At 33.9% G+C, this 18714-nt stretch overlaps 1 protein-coding gene across 1 annotated transcript; it reads right to left on the reverse strand.

The window, feature by feature from the left end:
• Window positions 1-15209: 15209 nt before the first annotated feature.
• On the reverse strand, window positions 15210-18472 carry LOC108465194 (protein NETWORKED 2D-like). The gene is made up of 2 exons (XM_017765514.2): window positions 18204-18472; window positions 15210-18114 (listed from the first exon to the last, which is right to left on the reverse strand). Exons 1-2 carry the CDS (start codon window positions 18295-18297, stop codon window positions 15341-15343), a joined length of 2868 nt encoding a protein of 955 aa, XP_017621003.1. The 5' UTR covers window positions 18298-18472; the 3' UTR covers window positions 15210-15340.
• Between the last annotated feature and the right edge of the window lie 242 nt (window positions 18473-18714).

The following is an 18714-nucleotide window of genomic DNA, read 5'->3' on the forward strand; positions in this document are numbered from 1 at the left end:
TTCTATGCATAAAATGTCTAATTGAACTTTAGGGACCAAATTGAATAACATGCAAAACTTGCATTGTAGAAGCTTTAAGCATGAAATTGCTTTAGATTATGAATTAGAGGGTCCTAATTAGAAATTTGACAAATTTCTATAATTTTGGACAAAAATGAACATGCATAGGAAAATTTTGAAAGAAAAACCTTAAGAGCATTTTGGTCATTTGGTAATTAAAAGAATAAATAGGGAAAATCAAAGAAAAAATGTGTCCATCTTCTCCAAGTGCTAGCCGAATTTCTCAATAGCCATAGCTAGGGTTTTGTTCAACATTTCCAAGCTTGATTGTACGTGCTCCCTAGCCCCGTTTTTAATGTTCTTTGTATTTTTGAAGTCCTTGAAGCATGATCTATCCATTTCTAGCTATATTTTGAGCTAGGGTTCATGTATGAAATTTGACCCATGTGTAACATGCATGTATTTTGTTGATTAATGGAGGAATATGAATGTTTGATGCATGGTAAACATCTTTTACTAGCTGTTTTTTAGTGAAAACACCTAAAAAGGGGACTTGTTTGTAAAAGTGTATAAGTGAGTAGTAATAATGTGAAATAAAGGAAAATATGGCCTGACATAAGTAGAGTAAAGGTTTGGCTAGCTTGGGTAACCAAGAAAATGCATGCATTTCATTTTACGAGCCTAGGGACTAAATCATAAATAAATGAAAAGATAGGGGTAAAAAGGTAATATCACCAGAGCATGAATTATGGATCGATTAGCATACTGTGATTAATAAACAAGTTAAATTTGGCATTATAGATAAAGAAAAATGTGAACCGTGTAACACCCCTTACCTGTGTCCAATGCCGGTACAGGATACGAGGAGTTACCGGACTTGAACGTACACTACTATGTAAAAACGGGCCATAAAATTTTGTTCAAATTTAAAATTTATTCAAGAACAAGCATATCGTTCCTTATATGGGCCTACGAGGCCCAAAACATACATCAGGGGCAGTTCAAGACTAAACCGTGAACTTTAGAAAATTTTTCTTAAAACAGGGTCACACGTCCGTGTGGACACAAGGACACGCTTGTGTGCCCTTGACACAAGTAAGGAGTGTTACAAACTGGGTCTTGATCGAGGGAAGAATAAAGTATACGACAATTAGGCTCGATTACCATCATTTTTGTACCGAGGTAAGTACATGTGTAAATAATGTGACAATGTGGTATATTATGTTGTGTTAACATTATGTGATTATTATTTTATTGCTAATTATGTATGTTATGTCTAATGGTACTATTATAAGCATGAATGATATTATGGTCACTATCCACGATGTCACAAGCAAGTGTAATAGAGGCGCAATGTGCAAGTGAGAAAAACCTCATTTGAACCATAGGAATAGTTTAGGATACAAGTGACATGTCACTAGGAATTAAAAATTCCGAACTCGTTGAGTGGTCCAAGTTCGTGATATATATGGCATCCGAGCTCACTGAGTGGTCCGAGTTCATAATGGATGTGATACATGTGATTGAATTTCGGGCAATGGTCTTGTGTTTCCTATCGGTCGCTAGGTAATCTTTGAGTGATCGGATACCTGACAGCTTTTGTGAGCAGCCCGTGTAGTTACACCTTGATGATAGCTTATACGAGCAAGCCCGTGAGTAGCTCCATTGTGAGCGTTGCATGATATGAGGTAGCTTCGGCTACGTATGTTTATGTGGCACTCATGTGCAAGTTTTCGTGTATCTAATAATATTCCGAGTATTCAACGGGCATTATAATAAATAATGCGATGAAAGTCCCAAGATGGGCATAGTAATGAATGTAAAGTTATTTGATATGCTACGGATATGTACAGGTACGTACGTTATACTCATGAGTGATGCCTTGTTAAAGGATGATATGTGATGAGAAAGTATATTCATATAATATATGAATACTTGATAAATGAGCTAGAATGCTTGAATAATGAATAATCTTGGTGGTTATGCTATTATGTCTTACATGATTATGGTTTACTAATATTGCATATTATTTGCATGTGGACTTACTAAGCTTAAATGCTTAGTCTCCTCTCTTTTCCATCCTTTGTAGTTCCTCCAAGCAAGCTCAGGGATCGGAAGTTGCCAGAGCATTCGATCACACTATCAAAAGAACATTGGGTATAATGAATTTGTTATTTTGAGTATGTCATGTATAGGGGACTTGGTCATTTTATGGTATGTGTCATACGATTTGGCCAAATTCTGAAGGCCTATGATGTTGATGATTCATTTTGTAATAGCCATGTCATATGGCTCATGATTGATTTTTAGGTTGTAATATCTAATTGTTCATGCATGCATGTGTTGATGCCTTGATGATGTTCTATGTGGTTGTGTGCTGGATATATGATGAGATATTGTCTTGATGATATGAATATGATTGCTTGGTGGGTGTATGAAGATGTATGGATTAAATAGTAAGAGATAAAGAATGGTTTAATAACCTAAGATGACAATAGTTATAAATGTGCAACTTGAAATTTTGATAATTAAGTTGATTTGCATGAAGTTTGTATAAAATGCTCCCAAATGGTGTGATTAAGGGAATGTGCAATAGGATGATATTATAAAGATGTGAAAGTGCTATAGTGTTGAATATTGAGTGTCTAAATATGTCATGTTGCATGCTATGAAATATGCTTAAGTGCATGAGTGATTAAGGGTGGCAATTGGCTTGGAAAATAGCCTTCAAATTATCCACACGGGCAGACAGACGGGCATGTGTCTAGGCCGTGTGTGACACACGGTCTGTCCCACAGGCATGTGGAATGGCCGTGTGTCCCCTGCACCCTATTTTTGCAAGTCAGTATGCTCAGTAGTAAACACACGGGCTAAGAAACGGGTGTGTGTCTTGGCTGTGTGAGGGACACGGCCTACCCATATGGGCATGTACTCTGGTCGTGTGAAGCCTGCACCTTTTTATGAAAAATTCATTTAATTTTAATTGACCACACGGTCTGGCCACACGAGCGTGTGATGCGGCTGTGTGATCCTAAATTGGTGCTGACATCATAGTCAGAGAGTTACACGGCTAGAGGACACGGGCGTGTCCCTTGTCTCACATGGGCGTGTGGCTTTGTATTAGGAAAAATTTCCCAAACTTTTCTAAAAGTTCCCGATTTATTCCTGATCCTTTTCCAATGGTTGTTTCGTAGGCCCATATTAGGGACAATTTGTGTATGTATGAATGAAGTTGTTTTAAAGAAAAATTTTATAGCCCGACTTTTTGTATGAATGTATGAGTACAAGTTTGGTAATGCCTCGTCCCTGTCCCGACGTCAAATATGGGTAAGGGGTGTTACAATTTAGCCAGTAACCCTAGACTCAACAATGTTTGTATAGCCTCATTTTTTTTAAACATATGTCATATACCTAGGTTAAGTCAGTTTCTGGCATAATATTGGTCATGTTTAATTTTGAAGCTAGAATTGAAATTTTGGTTACGGCAAATGGAATAGTTGAAATTGGCATAGTTTGAAATGCATGAGATGAATTGTAACATGTATGTATATGTAAGTATGTCAAAAGGGTTAAATGCTTAACATCATGAAATTTACTTGTGTGTTTGAATGAAATGGTGTAATTGATGTAGTGTATATATATAATGAATGAAATGGTGTAATTGATGTAGTGTATATGTATAAGATGTATTAAACACTTAGGAATGAATATTGGATTGTGGCATTTTGTTTGATTGGATGAATGGAAGAGTTACCTTGTATACTTAGTTAAATTGATTAGGTACCAAATTGGACTTTTTGAAACAGATAGTCACATCACAATGTCGACCCCCTTTAACGTCATGAGCGACCTAATCAGTGAGTTGTGTCACGACAAGGTATCCCCAAAGTCACAACGTCAACCCGGTATCTTGTAAACTTTACAATTTGGTCCTAATTAGACCTAAGGATAGTAAAAGAGCTTTCATAAGCTTGTATAAGACCCGAAAATGAGAATGTATCATATTATGATAATGTATTGCACTATTTGCATGTTTAAATGATTGTATTATGTATTTGATTGATCGTAGTTATTCCGGCAACGGATGTGACATCCCATAACTCAGACCCGGCGATCGAGTCGAGTGTGGAGTATTACAACATGAATATTTTACTATCAAAAACCATTATTTAATAATTCCTACACAAGTGGTAGCATAACCCATATATTTTTTATTGTTACCTATTCTTAATGACTACTAATTTAATAAAAAAATAACAGCCAACATTTCACAGCAGTTGTCCAAGAAAAAAGTCAAAATTACACACTGTTAATTAAGGTAGTGCATCAATTACCATTATCAAACAAATTATCATATTCTTATCATATAATATTGCTAAAACAAGCAATATACACTTTAATGTATTCAATAAAACACTGAATACACGAAATCATGAACTTCTCACCATAATCTAACCAAAAAAATATAAATCCTAATATCAAAAATAATTAGTAACTACTAAACCCAACATAAACTTTACAAAATCTAAGCAATAAGTTGTAATAAAACTTTGAAACTAAAAAAAATGTATTTCACAAATGGTTGCCCCTCCAAACGCAGCACTCTCCTATCCATTATGCTCCATTCAAACAAATGTAGTGATTACCTCTTGATTTTGATCCATCTAATTCCCTCAAAATCAAACAAAGTAATATTTTCACAAGAAAATTTCTCTCTATTTTCCCAAATCAAGAGACTTAGGGTTTTTTTCCTTCTGAATCAAATTATTTCAAAAATCAGTTCCTTTTCGTTTAGACTATTTAGGGGTTTAATTTTTTTTTGGATTTTATTGTTTTCTCTTTAACCCTTTGTTGTTTCCATCTAACGTCCTCTAATCATGCCATTTTGGCTTTTTCAAAAATTAAAATCGAAAAAATGATTACTTGCCATGGTCGACCATATTTCCGTTAAGGAAAATTAAATAGCTATCATTTTAAGCAATTTAACTAATAACAGTGACTAAATTGATATTTTTTTTAAAGTGACTGAAATAGGAACGATCATGTTTTAAGGTGACTAATGGATTATTTTTCCCAAAAAGGAATGCCCACTAACTTTACCAAATAGAATAAATAGTAAGATAGTAGTGAAGTTATCAGCATCTTTTAAAAACTTCCATATCAAAAGCAATACATTTAGTTTCCTACAAGAAAACTACATCGAGACCTTTTTTTCCAAACAAAGTTAGAAATATTGTGAATTGTCTATGGTTTTCTAAGCTCATAGCAATTCTAGGCCATGAGCGACAATAATCCTAAAGAGGTTGAAAATCATTGTCTGCCTCTGTAGTATCAACATTATACAAATCAAACGATGTTACAAACTGTACACACAAATTCTAAGTCAAAATAAGACTTGGAAATTTGAATCAAATAAAAGAACTTTATTTCTAAACTCCGAGATACACTTTTTAGATAAATCATTTGATTCTTTTTTTAATGAAGCTTCGATCCAAGGGTCGTGTGGGCTTGATCTTGAATAAATGCAATCCACTTCAAGGGTGTTTGAACTTAATCTTGAAAATGGGTTTGCAGAGTTGATTACTTGAGAATTTAATTAGATTTGGATTTAAATGTATTTGGGACTTTATTTTGAATCAATTTAGATGCTTCAAGGTCATTGAACTTGATATTGAAGATGAGTGATGAAAAGTTGATCCAAGGATCTCTTAGACTTGATCTTAGGTTAATGTGATCCGCTTTAAGGGTTGTCAAGACTAGATCTTAAAGAATAAATTTTATCTCCTTTGTATTGAGACAACTAAATTGGGGAAAACTTTTATCCAAGGGTCTCTAAGACTGGATTTTGGATGGATGATTCTGTTTCAAAGGCCTTCTAGACTTGATCTTAAAGAACAGGTTTAACCTCTTTTTTATCAACTAACCAAGATCAGAGGGCAACTTTCTTTAGATTTGATGCAATGTTCTAAAGAATTTCTTTGAGTTCTTTAGAGATTTCTTATGATTTTAGAGAAATATTCTACTTCAAAATCTTCTCTTTAGACCACTTGTGAAATTTTGGACTTCTAAACTTTGGAAGTTGTATTAAAAGATTTGAAGGTGATACCTTTTTATAGCTTCAATCTCTAAGTAAAAGAAATTTGAGTAGAATATAACATCTTCATTTGAATGGTCTACAATGATTAAACTATTTTAAATATTTTATTAAATGGATGTCCATCAAGATCTAGATAAGTTTTGATATACTTTAAATTCTAATAGTCATTAAAAGTAGATCTCTACTTCATTTATGCCTATAAATAGAGACTTTGGAGAAGCTTCGTAATTATTCTCATTGATCAATGAAATACGCTCTCTCTTTTGCTCTCATATTTTCTTTGTTCTTTACTTTTTATTTTTTTATAACATGTTATCATCACGATTCTCTTTTATTTTATAATACGGTCACTCCAAATCTGTTGCTTAAGTTGTTGTTGATTGCCTTCTAAAGCTATTGCAATTTCAGTCTTCAATTGAGGCCTACGCACCATGGGTAATCATTATCCAAAGAAATTTATATAATCTTTACGTGGGTGATGACGATGATGTTAAAGATCTTCAGGTATATTTTACTATGATTTATTTATTTATCATGTTTATTATAATTGGAGACTAATCATGACAACATGAATAGATAGATTCTAGTTTGAAATCCACATGTGTTTGCGATGTTAATTATGAAATAAACAATCAATGGAGACGTTTAAAAGTCTGTCCTACTAGATTTGTTGCATTCCCTGAAGTGAATGCAAACATAAAGAAAATAAAAGATATAATCATGGATCACTAAAAGTGTAAACATAGTAATAAATAAGAGAACAATGATAGTTCTCAAGATAACTCTTTAAAGGGTAAAGATAACTTATGTTATCAATGTGATATGAAAGATTATTAACCATATATGTGGTGTATGCCCAAATATTTTGTTTCTATTAATATTCTTTGAGGAATGATATGAGGATGTAATAATGAATTCTATCATTACAGATAGAAAATACTTATCTTATTTGGTACTGAAACAAACAAATATTATTTCAATATTTGATAGTACAAAATTAGTTAAAGGTTCCGGAAGAGCTATTATATTATTACCTAAAGGTATAAAATTTGTCATTGATGATGCTTTATGTTCCACCAGGTCTCAAAGAATTTTATTGAGTTTTAAAGATATTCGTATTAATGGATATCACATTGAGACTACGAATAAGAAAAATAATGAATATCTATATATTACAAATGTTGAATGTGGAAAGAAATATATTTTGGAAAAACTACCTGTTTTTTCATCAGGTTTATATTATACACATATCAGTGCAATTGAGGCACATGTTACTACAAACCAGAAGTTTGTATAACCACATACTTTTACAATTTGGCGTGACCGATTAGGCCATCTCAGATCTATTATGATGTGAAAATTAATTGATAATTCATATGGACATTCATTAAAGAACCAGAAGATTCTTTAATTTAAAGAATTCTCATTTGTTGCTTACTCTCAATGAAAACTTATTATTCGAAACTCACTAGCTAAAGTTGAGATTTAATGTCTTGCATCTCTGAAATGAATATGGGTTCATTCATCCACCATGTGAATGGTTTTGATATTATATGATTTTGGTAGATGCATCTACAAAATAATCACATATGTGTTATCAATTTACAACATTTCGTTTGCAAAATTGCTTGTTTAAATAATTAAATTTAGATTATGCATTTAAGACAATTTATCTTGCTAAAGCTGATGAGTTTGTATCTCAATCTTTTCTTGATTGAGTTTAAAAAGCTTTTGTAAAAGCTTGTTATTTATGCGTATAATGGTTTAAAGAAATTATTGATTGAACTAATCTTATTAATGTCTAAACCATTACTTATGAGAACTAAACTTCTTATTTCAACATGAAATTATGTTGATTTACGTGTTATACGCATCGGGCCAATAAGTTATAAATACTTTCCATTACAATTGGTTTTTAATTAAGAGCTAAATATTTCTCATCTTTAAATTTTTGTATGCGTGTATACGTTCTAATTGCTCCACCACAACGCACAAAGATGAGTGAATCCTCAAAGAAAGTTGGGAATATATATTAATTACGAGTCTCCTTGTATTATTATATGTTTTAAATGTGTTGGAGATTCAATTATGACATGATTTGTGATTACTATTTTGGTTTGATAGTTTTCTCTACATTAGGAGAAGAGAAATAATAACTTGTAATGAGTTAGGGGGAAGAGTAATTTGAACCAGAAGTTCAACAAGGATACCTCATTACAAGTTTCAAATATGAAAATTCTCATAAAAGAAAATAATAAATCTAGATGATCACATAGTGAAGGCGGGTGCTCCAAAAGAGACCCAAGACATGACTAATAAGTAAAACTCCAGAAGAGATTCAGGCACCTAAAATTGAAGATGAAAATAGTGAAAATAAGATATCTCGATATGTTATGTCAATTCGAGAAAATGTGGAACTGATAATAAACCTAGTCGACAACGGTTTTCATGTAATATTATTGTTGAAATAATGAAATAAAAGGAGGATCTTGAAATAAATCTTGTGAAAAATAAAATAAAATAAAGAAACACACAGATTTTTACGTGGAAACCCTTTCGGGAAAAAACCACAGGCAGAGAAGAAGAAAATTCACTATGTCAAATTCGAATTAATTACAAGAAGAATAGACTATATCGATTTATAGGCTTGTAAAGTCATATTCTAATAAAACTGAAACACCTTATTCTAATAAATATCAAATATATGGAATTTAATAAGGTTTAAAAAACCTTATTCTAAAATAAAATAAAAGAAGTGTAGTTCTATATAGATTCTTCTTTTATTTTATTTTACCATTGTATTTTATTTAAATAAGGATTCGGGTCACTTAATTCTAACAATCTCCACCTTGGCACGAATTCTCAATGAACAAGTTCTTCATCGCGAACTTTCAACGAACAAGTTCTCCACCTCTTCCATAAAACCCCTTAAGGATTTAACTTCAACAATGAACACCGACCAAGTCTAAGCAATGCTCAAACTTGGTTATAGGAAGTGACTTAGTCATCATATCTGCAAGATTTTCATGAGTACTAATTTTGCTCACAACAATATCACCAGAAGCAATAATATCACGAACAAAATGATACCGAACATCAATGTGTTTTGTTCTCTCATGAAACATTTGATCTTTTGTAAGAAAGATGGCACTCTGACTGTCACAAAATACTGTGCTGATTTGAAGGTCTTCATTGAGTTCACTAAAGAGTCACTTCAACCAAATAGCTTCTTTACAAGCCTCAGTAATCGCTATGTACTCAGCTTCAGTGGTAGATAAAGTGACTGTAGTTTGCAAAGTGGCTTTCCAACTAATTGCACAACCTCCGATTGTAAAGACATAACCTATGAGAGATCTTTTTCTATCAAGGTCTTCAGCAAAATTAGCATCAACATACCCAATTACTCCATCTCTAGTTCTTCCAAACTGTAAGCAAACATCAGTAGTTCCTTGTAAATATCTTAAAATCTACTAAACTGCTTTCCAATGTTCTTTATCGGGATTCACCATATATATGCTAACTGCACTAACTGCATACGATAAATCCGGACGTGAACAAATAATAGCATACATGGGAGATCCCACTGCACTAAAGTATGGAACATATGACATGTACTCAATCTCATCATCTGATTGTGGAGACAAAGCCGATGAAAGTCTGAAATGGGCTGCTAAAGGAGTACTAATAGGCTTAACACTCTGCATATTGAACCTACAAAGAACTTTCTCAATGTACCCCTTCTGACTTAGGTACAATTTACTTGCTTTTATATCTATGAGAATCTCCATACCAAGTATCTTCTTTGCTGGTCCCAAATCTTTCTTCTCAAATTCTTCACTTAGTTGGGCTTTGACCTTTTTTATCTCTCCTTTATCTTTTGCTGCTATCAACATGTCATCAACATAAAGAAGTAGATACACAAAAGAACCATCACTATTTTTCTTAAAGTAAACACAACTGTCAAAACTACTTCTTTTGAAATCATGAGAAGTCATAAAGGAATCAAACCTCTTGTACCACTGCCTTGGTGACTATTTCAAACCGTAAAGGGACTTTTTCAGCAAGCAAACATAGTCCTCTTTTTCTAAGACTATAAAACCCTCTGGTTGTTACATGTAAATATCTTCTTCAAGTTCTCCATGCAAAAATGCAGTTTTTACATCTAACTGCTCAAGCTCCAAATCATGCATGGCCACTATACCAAGCAAAGCTCGAATCGAACTATGCTTCACAACTGGGGAAAACACATCTGTGAAGTCCACTCCTAGAATTTGACTGTAACCCTTTGCAACAAGCCTTGCTTTATATCTGGGTTCTTCAACTCTTAAAGTCCCTTCTTTCTCTTTAAACATCCATTTACAATGAACAGTCTTCTTACCTTTAGGAAGTTTCACAAGATCCCATGTTTTGTTTTTTTGAAGTGACTCAATCTCCTCTTGCATAGCAAACATCCATTTTTCTGAGTCTTCACAACTAACCGCCTTAGAATAATTAGATGGCTCTTGGTTTGCATCTATATCTTCAACCACATTTAAAGCATAAGTAACTACATCAGCTTCGGCATACTTCTTTGGAGGTTTAATTTCTCTTCTAGTTCTATTTTTAGCGATAGAGTATTGTGGTGAAGAAGCAACTCTATTCTCAATTTTTGTACTGGTTTGAGGAGTTGACTCTGTATTAATCTGATGCTCTACTTGATTTTTATTTTCTTTATTGGAAGAGTCTTTAAGCGATAAGTTAGGTAGCATAGCATTTTCATCAAAAACAACATTTCTGCTAATCACAACTTTTCTATTTTCAGGACACCATAACTTATACCCTTTTACACCAGCTTTATAACCAAGAAAAACGCATTTAATGGATCTCGGTTCCAATTTTCCATTATCAACATGAGCATACACAGGACACCCAAAGATCTTTAAATCAGAATAATTAGTAGGATTACCAAACCATACCTCTTGTGGAGTCTTTTTCTTAATGGCAACGGATGGAGATTGGTTGATCAAAAAACATGCAGTAGAGGCTGCTTCTGCCCAAAATGACTTCGGTAAGTTGGCATTTGACAACATACATCGAACCTTCTCCATGATCATTCTGTTCACTCGTTCTGCAATGCCGTTTTGCTGTGGAGTATGACGAACTATCAAGTGTCTCACGATCCTTTCTGACTTTAAACTCATCAGAACAGAACTCTAAGCCATTGTCTGTACAGAGGTATTTTATTTGTTTTCCAGTCTGTTTTTCAATCATAATTTTCCAAGACTTAAATACGAAAAACACATCACTTTTCTGCTTCAAGAAGAACGCCCAAACTTTTCTAGAAAAATCATCAATAAAGGTTAGCATATAATTAGCTCCACCTCTCGAAGGTACTCTGGATGGCCTCCACAGATCAGAATGAATATACTCCAACGTTCCCTTCGTGTTATGGATTCCTCTGGTGAATCGAACTCTTTTTTTTCTTCCCAAAAACACAATGCTCACAGAAATTCAGTTTGCAAGTTCCTTACCCATCAAGAAGTCCTTTTTTGCTCAATTCTGCCATGCCATTCTCACTCATATGCCCTAGGCGCATATGCCAAAGTTTAGTAATATCATCATCTGACAAAGAAGAAGAAGCGATAGCTACATCACTAGTAACAGTAGCACCCTGCAAAACATATAACTTGGCAGTCTTTCTCTGCCCTTTCATCACAACAAGGAAACCTTTGGAAATCTTTAAAACCCCACTTTCTACTATGTATCTGTACCCTTTTGAATCAAGAGTACTCAACGAAATTAAATTTCTTTTCAATTCTGGAATATGTCGTACATCACTAAGTGTTCTGATAACTCCATCAAACATCTTAACTTTAATTGTTCCAACACCTGCGATTTTACATGAAGTATTATTTCTCATCAAAACAACACCTTCAGACACTGTTTCGTAAGTTGTAAACCAATCTCGATTAGGACTCATGTGGAAGGTGCAGCTTGAATCAAGTATCCACTCATCGCTTACTTTAGAATCATTGACAGAAGCGACTAGAAGTTCACCATCGCTATAGCTTTCTACAACATCAGCTTCACCGAAATTTTCTGGTTGTTTTCCCTTTTGATTTGCAACCTCCCTTTTAATCTTGTTCTGTAGCTTATAGCATTCAGATTTAATGTGTCCTTTCTTCTTGCAGAAGTTACAAGTTTTACCTCTATTTGAAGACTTTGATCTACCCTTAGATTTACCACGAGGATTCCGTTCTTGTGTCCTACCACGATCATCATCAACATTCCGATCTTGTCTCCCACGATCAATGAGACCCTCTCCCTGAGAGTCGAGTATAACCACAAGACGCTTCATCTTAACATACGAGGTTAAGGAATCATAAACCTCATCAACTGTGAGAGACTCGCGGCTATATAAAATCGTGTCTCTAAAGGTTGAATAAGACGGGGGCAACGAACAAAGTAGAATCAACCCTAGATCTTCCTTATCATACCGAACCTCCATGGCCTCCAAGTTTGAGAGAATTTCTTTAAACACTGTTAAGTGTTCGTGTATAGGCGCACCTTCTTCTAAACGATGAGCATAAAGACGCTGCTTCATATGCAACTTGCTTGTTAGAGTTTTCGAAATACATATTTGTTCTAGCATCTTCCATAATGCAGCGGCAGTCTTCTCTTTCATCACATCCTGCAGAATTTCGTTGGACAAATGCAGATGTAATTATGTTAACGCCTTTCGATCCTTACGCTTTTTCTCTTCATATGTTAATGTCGAAAGCATCTTATCTATCCCTAGCTGGGCATCCTCCAGATTCATCTGTGCAAGAACTGCTTGCATCTTAATCTGCCACAACGCAAATCTGGTGTTGTGATCCAACAACGGAATTAAGACGCCATTACCGTGATCGAGATGAATAACCCGGAAGCTCGGATACCAATTTGTGAAAATAAAATAAAATAAAATAAAAAAAACACACAGATTTTTACGTGGAAACCCTTTCGGGAAAAAACCACGGGCAGAGGAGAAGAAAATTCACTATGTCGAATTCGAATTAATTACAAGAGGAATAGACTATATTTATTTATAGGCTTGTAAAGCCATATTCTAGTAAGACTGAAACACCTTATTCTAATAAATATCAAATATATGGAATTTAATAAGGTTTAAAAACCTTATTCTAAAATAAAATAAAAGAAGTGTAGTTATATATGGATTCTTCTTTTATTTTATTTTACCATTGTATTTTATTTAAATAAGGATTCGGGTCACTTAATTCTAACAAATCTGTTGAGAAATATAGATATGAAATAGATTGTTCAAAATAGAAAGACGCAACTCAAGTATAATTAAATTCGTTGAGTTTTTAGACTAGTAATCCAAATATCTAAAGGTATAAAACCAATGAGTTTGCAAATGAAGTAGTTTTGCAAAAGCGGAATAAAAATATAAAGTTTTTCTCTAAGTCTTGGCATTGATTATGAAAAGATATAATATTCTTTTGTGGTGGATACAATAACCTTTAGAAATAATATCAAACTAACAGTTCATAAAAATTTTAACTTACATCTAATGGTTGTTGTTACAACCTTTTATGAACCATTATATAGTAAAATTTATATTAAAACCCTTGAATGATTTAAAATACTAGAAGCATATTAAAATTCTCGGGAAATCGTTCATTTATATGATTGAAATAATTTGAATATATGTGGTAAATTTGACTGATTGAATGGTAGTTGAAGGATGATTGTAAAATGATTATTTATGTTTTTATAGAAGAATCATGATTAAATTTTGTTATGATTATTGTTGAAACTCCTGGAGAGATCAAAATATATTTCCCACAAATTTTCCCTCACTCATGACTTTCAAAAGAATGGTGATATAAATGCTTAGCAAATACATTCAAATAGTCATTTGATAAACTAGTATTTAAGATTGAATACGTAGAATATAAGAAAGTATATGATGTTTTCATAACGGGGAGTAAATACATGTTGTATTCTTTTTCCTTTAACCAATGTTTTGTCTCATTGGGTTTTCCTGGTAAGGTTTTTAATGAGCCAACATATTATGTGTATAATAGATATGCATACTCTTTTTCCTTCACTAGAATTTTTTTCCCACAAGGTTTTTATCTTAATAAGGTTTTAACGAGACACATTATCTACAAATGAACATTCAAAGGGGAGTGTTATGAATATTTTATTAAGTAAATGTCCATCAAAATCTAGACAAGTTTTGATATTATTTAAATTCTATTAGTCATTAAAAGTCTCTACGACTTTGGAGAAGTTTTGTAATTTTTCCCATTTATCAATAAAATACGCTCTCTCTCTTTTACTCTCTTATTTTCTTTGTTCTTTACTTTCTATCTTTTTATTTCATAAAATAAATTATTTTATTTATTATTTATATCATATTATTTTGAATAATAAGAGATAAAAATCTTTATAAAATTTTTATAGTAAATTATATTAATATAAAATATATAAAATAGAATTTACTCATAAAATAAACATAACATATAACATAATAGAAAAATATAAGTAAGAATATAAAAATATATTTAATAATAGTAAATAATAAATAAATATATATTATAATGATTTTTATTATTATATTATAATATTATAATATTAATAATATATTATTTTATGGTTCAATTAAAATTAAATTTTATTATAATAAAATTATCATCAAATAGAATTAAATAATTAAAATAATTTTTAAATTTTAAAATTAAAATAATTTTTAAATTTTAACAATTCAACCAATCATGGTGTTTATATTTGTTTTTCCTCTTACTTTTTTACTCAAATCGAAAAAATCTCTTAATTTGAAATTCATTTGTCAATGTGTCATTTGGGCCGTGCCCCAAAAATTATAATTTTTTTTTTAATTAGACCCATTTTTAATTAAGCCGACCCGGTCTGAAAGTCTAAATTTATTATTGATATAATATTAAAAATATATTTATATATATTTATAATTAAATTTAAATAAAATCATTTATAATTAATAGATAGTAATTTGGTGTGAGACAAATATATCAGCCGTGTTTAATCTCACATCACAAAACCTTACACAACAGCCTATCTGAATGAGAAATTTTAAGGAGAGAAGGGATTGATCGTTTAAAGTTAATTTCATTAGCTCTTAAATGCAATGCCAGTAAAAGCAAATATTAATAATGAAGAACTTAATAGTAGAAAGCTAATACAAGCATAAAGCAATGATCAATTTACTTAAATTAATATCTAGTATTTGCTACTATTGACTGATCTCATTAAACCATTGTTCATCCGACGCAAGATGGATATCCTTTGCTTCTTCGGTTTGCCGCCGAAGAGGAATGCGCTCAACGGAACTCTAGACCGCCTTTCGGAGCATTGCAGTTGGCCACTTTGGCGGTTCTTAGACCCCGAAATTCCCCATTTTTCACTCAATCTTGCATGGTTCCTCTCAACTTCAAGCTGCAATTTTGTTACATTGTTCAGACCAGCTTGCACTTCGATTGCAACTCGGACGTTCTCTTGTTTCATGTTCAATATCTCGCCTTGGAATTTGGCTGCTTGGTCGCTTGTGAACTTGAACTCATCATCTTCAGCACTTGCTTTCAGAGCCCTTGTTATTTCTTCTTGGATCTCACACAATGACGAGAACCGCTCCTTCAGTTCTTCTTTTAGCATTACACCCTTTTCCATCCACACTCTCAACTCCTTCTGCACCTCTCTCAGATGTTTGTACAGTGGCCGCGCGTCTGATTGCGGCGCATATTTCACACTGTTTTCATTGTTATCTCCGCTTTCCTTTCGTCTTTCCTCGATTTCCAATACCTCCGCCGATAAATCTTTCACTTGTTCTTCAAACTTGTTCACCTCTTGGAATGTAGTACTGAATCTGTACCAGAAATCCAAGTTCTCTTCAAGTAGTTCATCGATGTCCGCCCGGAACTTATCTTCGATTTCTGAAGTAGTTCCCGACTTGGCAATTTGCATCACCGCATCGATCACATCGAAGCCTCCGTTTACTCGGCTTTCTGCAGGCTGAGTTTCGATAACCACTATTTTCTCAGAAATCACTGAACTTGCTTCACCAACACCTGTTTGGCTTAGTTTCTCTTGTAAGGATCGGATTAATTCATCTTTCATGGCATTACTCTCTTTAAGTTCTTTCAGCTGCGACATTATGTCAAACATCCCATTTTGGTTATTTGCCTCAGCTTCCTTCAGCTTCTTCTCTGTATCCTTATCCTGGTTTCGAAGCTTCAAACTGTATTCCATCAATATATCCTTCGCTTTGTCTTCAATACCTTTCGACAGCAACTGCTTCGAGTTTGGCTCATCCCCTTCTATTCCAACTTTGGCAATGGTGTTCACTGTCAGTGAAGAAACTCGCGCTGTCGAGTCTTCACATTTCTCCGAAGCCATTGAAGTTTCATGGCTAATAACCCCTCCATTTGTACAAGTTGCATCAGATTCATGCTCTTTTGCGGCTTCGGTGTCCTTCCCTTGCAATGAAGTAGACACCATGACAGTTCCTGTTGTTGTTGTTGTTGTTGTTTCAAGCTCAATTCCTGTTTTGGTCTCCTTCTCATTTGATGATTTGACTTCCATGGATGAGCTCTTCTCTACTTCATCGACCTTGTCATCTGGCAATGGCATCATACGATCAAATTTCTCGGAAATATGATCAATACTACAATTTGCTTCAGTGAAATAGATTTGGAGATTGTTGTTTTTATCTTCAACAGTCTGGCTCAAATCCTGAATCTCATTCAACTTCCCCTCCATTTCCCTTATCTTCTTCTTCAATTTCACATCATTTTTCCCATCAATCGATGTGGCTTTTTCATCTTCCAACACCTCAATTTGACCCTGTAGCTCATCGATCTCGATTCGTAGTCTTTGGACAAGAATCGACTGAGATGTGACCGTGCTTTTTAAGTTGATCACGTTGTTCACGAGTTCATCGATCTTCTCAGCCATCTCCGTCACACTCAAAGTTCCACTAAAGAAAACCTCAAACTGTTTCTTGATCTTCCCCTTTAAAGATTCTATTTCCTTTCTCTTTTGGTTATCATCATTGTCGCTAGCACCCTTTTCTTGATTGACTTCATTCAAGAGATGGAACTTTTTCTTGAGGGCGTTCAACTTCTCCCTGGAAACCTTGACCCTTTTATGCTCGATTTGAGCTTCCATTGCAGACCTCTCCTGTTTCTCTTCGAGCTGAGCCAATGTATCTCTACAAGATTTCAAAGCGGTCACTTCCATCAGGATTCGAGCCTCATCATCTGCAATCGCTTTACCTTCGCCAAACTCATCTTCCAAGCCACAAAGTTGCTTATGAATCTCTTGAATCTCATTGTCTAATTCCCAATACTTGGCCATCCCACTCTCGTAGGTGCTGTGAGCGAACTCTTGCTCGGTCTGCAATGCCAGGATCCGTTTCTGAAGCCTATGAATCGCATCAAGTCCTTGGGGTATACTCAAACCGGATTTCGGAATCACACTAATACTCCCTTTTGGTGATATTATCTTCTGTTGCTTTTTCTTGAAGCCTGATGTGACTGAGCCCTTAGCATCTTTAAATAGAGGGTTTGGGACATTTGGGACAGAGGCGATATTGCCTGTGGCGTTGTGGGGAACGTAGGGGAGATAGGAATGGCCTTTGGAGTTGTCAGTAAGATATGGATGGGCTTTCGAGTACTCAGGAACATAGGGGACATAGGAATATCCCTTCGAGTTCTCCAATGGCTTTTTCGAGAACTTGGGAGACCCGAATTCGTCTTCGTCCTCCATCGCGAAATGAAGCTGCTCTGGGAAAACGGAAGCAATGGTGCTGTTAGCATTTTGTAGCTCAGTTGATAAGTGATCATATCTTTCAGCTAAGGCTCGATAAGCTCTATAGGATTCTTCCACAAAATGGATCAATTCGGGCCTCCTTTTGTAGTACATTTCGGCTCTCCTTGCGAACGAGTCTCCTTCTTCGTCCAGCAGCTTAAGAACAGCCTTTACCTGTTGCTCCATATCTGCATTTTCCCCACAGTTCAGACATCAAAGATTCAAAACCCAGAAATTATTACAAGAAAAAAACAAAAACATCAAGCAAAAGAAATACCTTGAAGGTTTTGATCCATCCATTTAGACTGCTTTGTTCTGATATGACTAGCCCACCACCATGAATATGCATTGTTAGCTGCTCTCTGCAACATCTTTTCAATCCTTATTACTTTCCTTTGATTTTTTATTCTTTTTTGTTATTGTTTTTGGTTATGTGAATGTGAATGTTGTGATGATGGAGGGGAGGAGAGCAAACTAAATAGGTCATGAATGTTGCATTGTTCCAGGGTGTTCAGGGCACCCTTCTTTTTTGCTTTAACTGACATTTTTCTATTTTTTAAAAAATTATTATAATAATAATAGTAATGATAAAGTTGTCAAAAAGTGTGGGAAAATACTAATTTTATTATTAGAAATCAAAGCTGTTTAAGCTAAAGTAGTATAATAATCTGTCAGCCAGTTGAAGACTAAACAACTTTTGGAAAGCTTTCAAATAAATAAAGAATGCTTTTAATAGAATGTTAGGCTATTAAATTTAGGAGCCCCCTGATCTATCTGGTTGGCAATGA

Source organism: Gossypium arboreum, chromosome 12 (genome assembly GCF_025698485.1).
Source record: "Gossypium arboreum isolate Shixiya-1 chromosome 12, ASM2569848v2, whole genome shotgun sequence".
In the NCBI taxonomy this organism is placed as follows: domain Eukaryota; kingdom Viridiplantae; phylum Streptophyta; class Magnoliopsida; order Malvales; family Malvaceae; genus Gossypium; species Gossypium arboreum.

Coding starts and splice junctions, on each gene's coding strand:
- LOC108465194 (XM_017765514.2), bottom strand. CDS start 18,297: ATGTTGCAGAGAGCAGCTAACAATGCATATTCATGGTGGTGGGCTAGT. Junction 18,115..18,203: donor GATGGATCAAAACCTTCAAG/GTATTTCTTTTG, acceptor GGGAAAATGCAG/ATATGGAGCAACAGGTAAAG.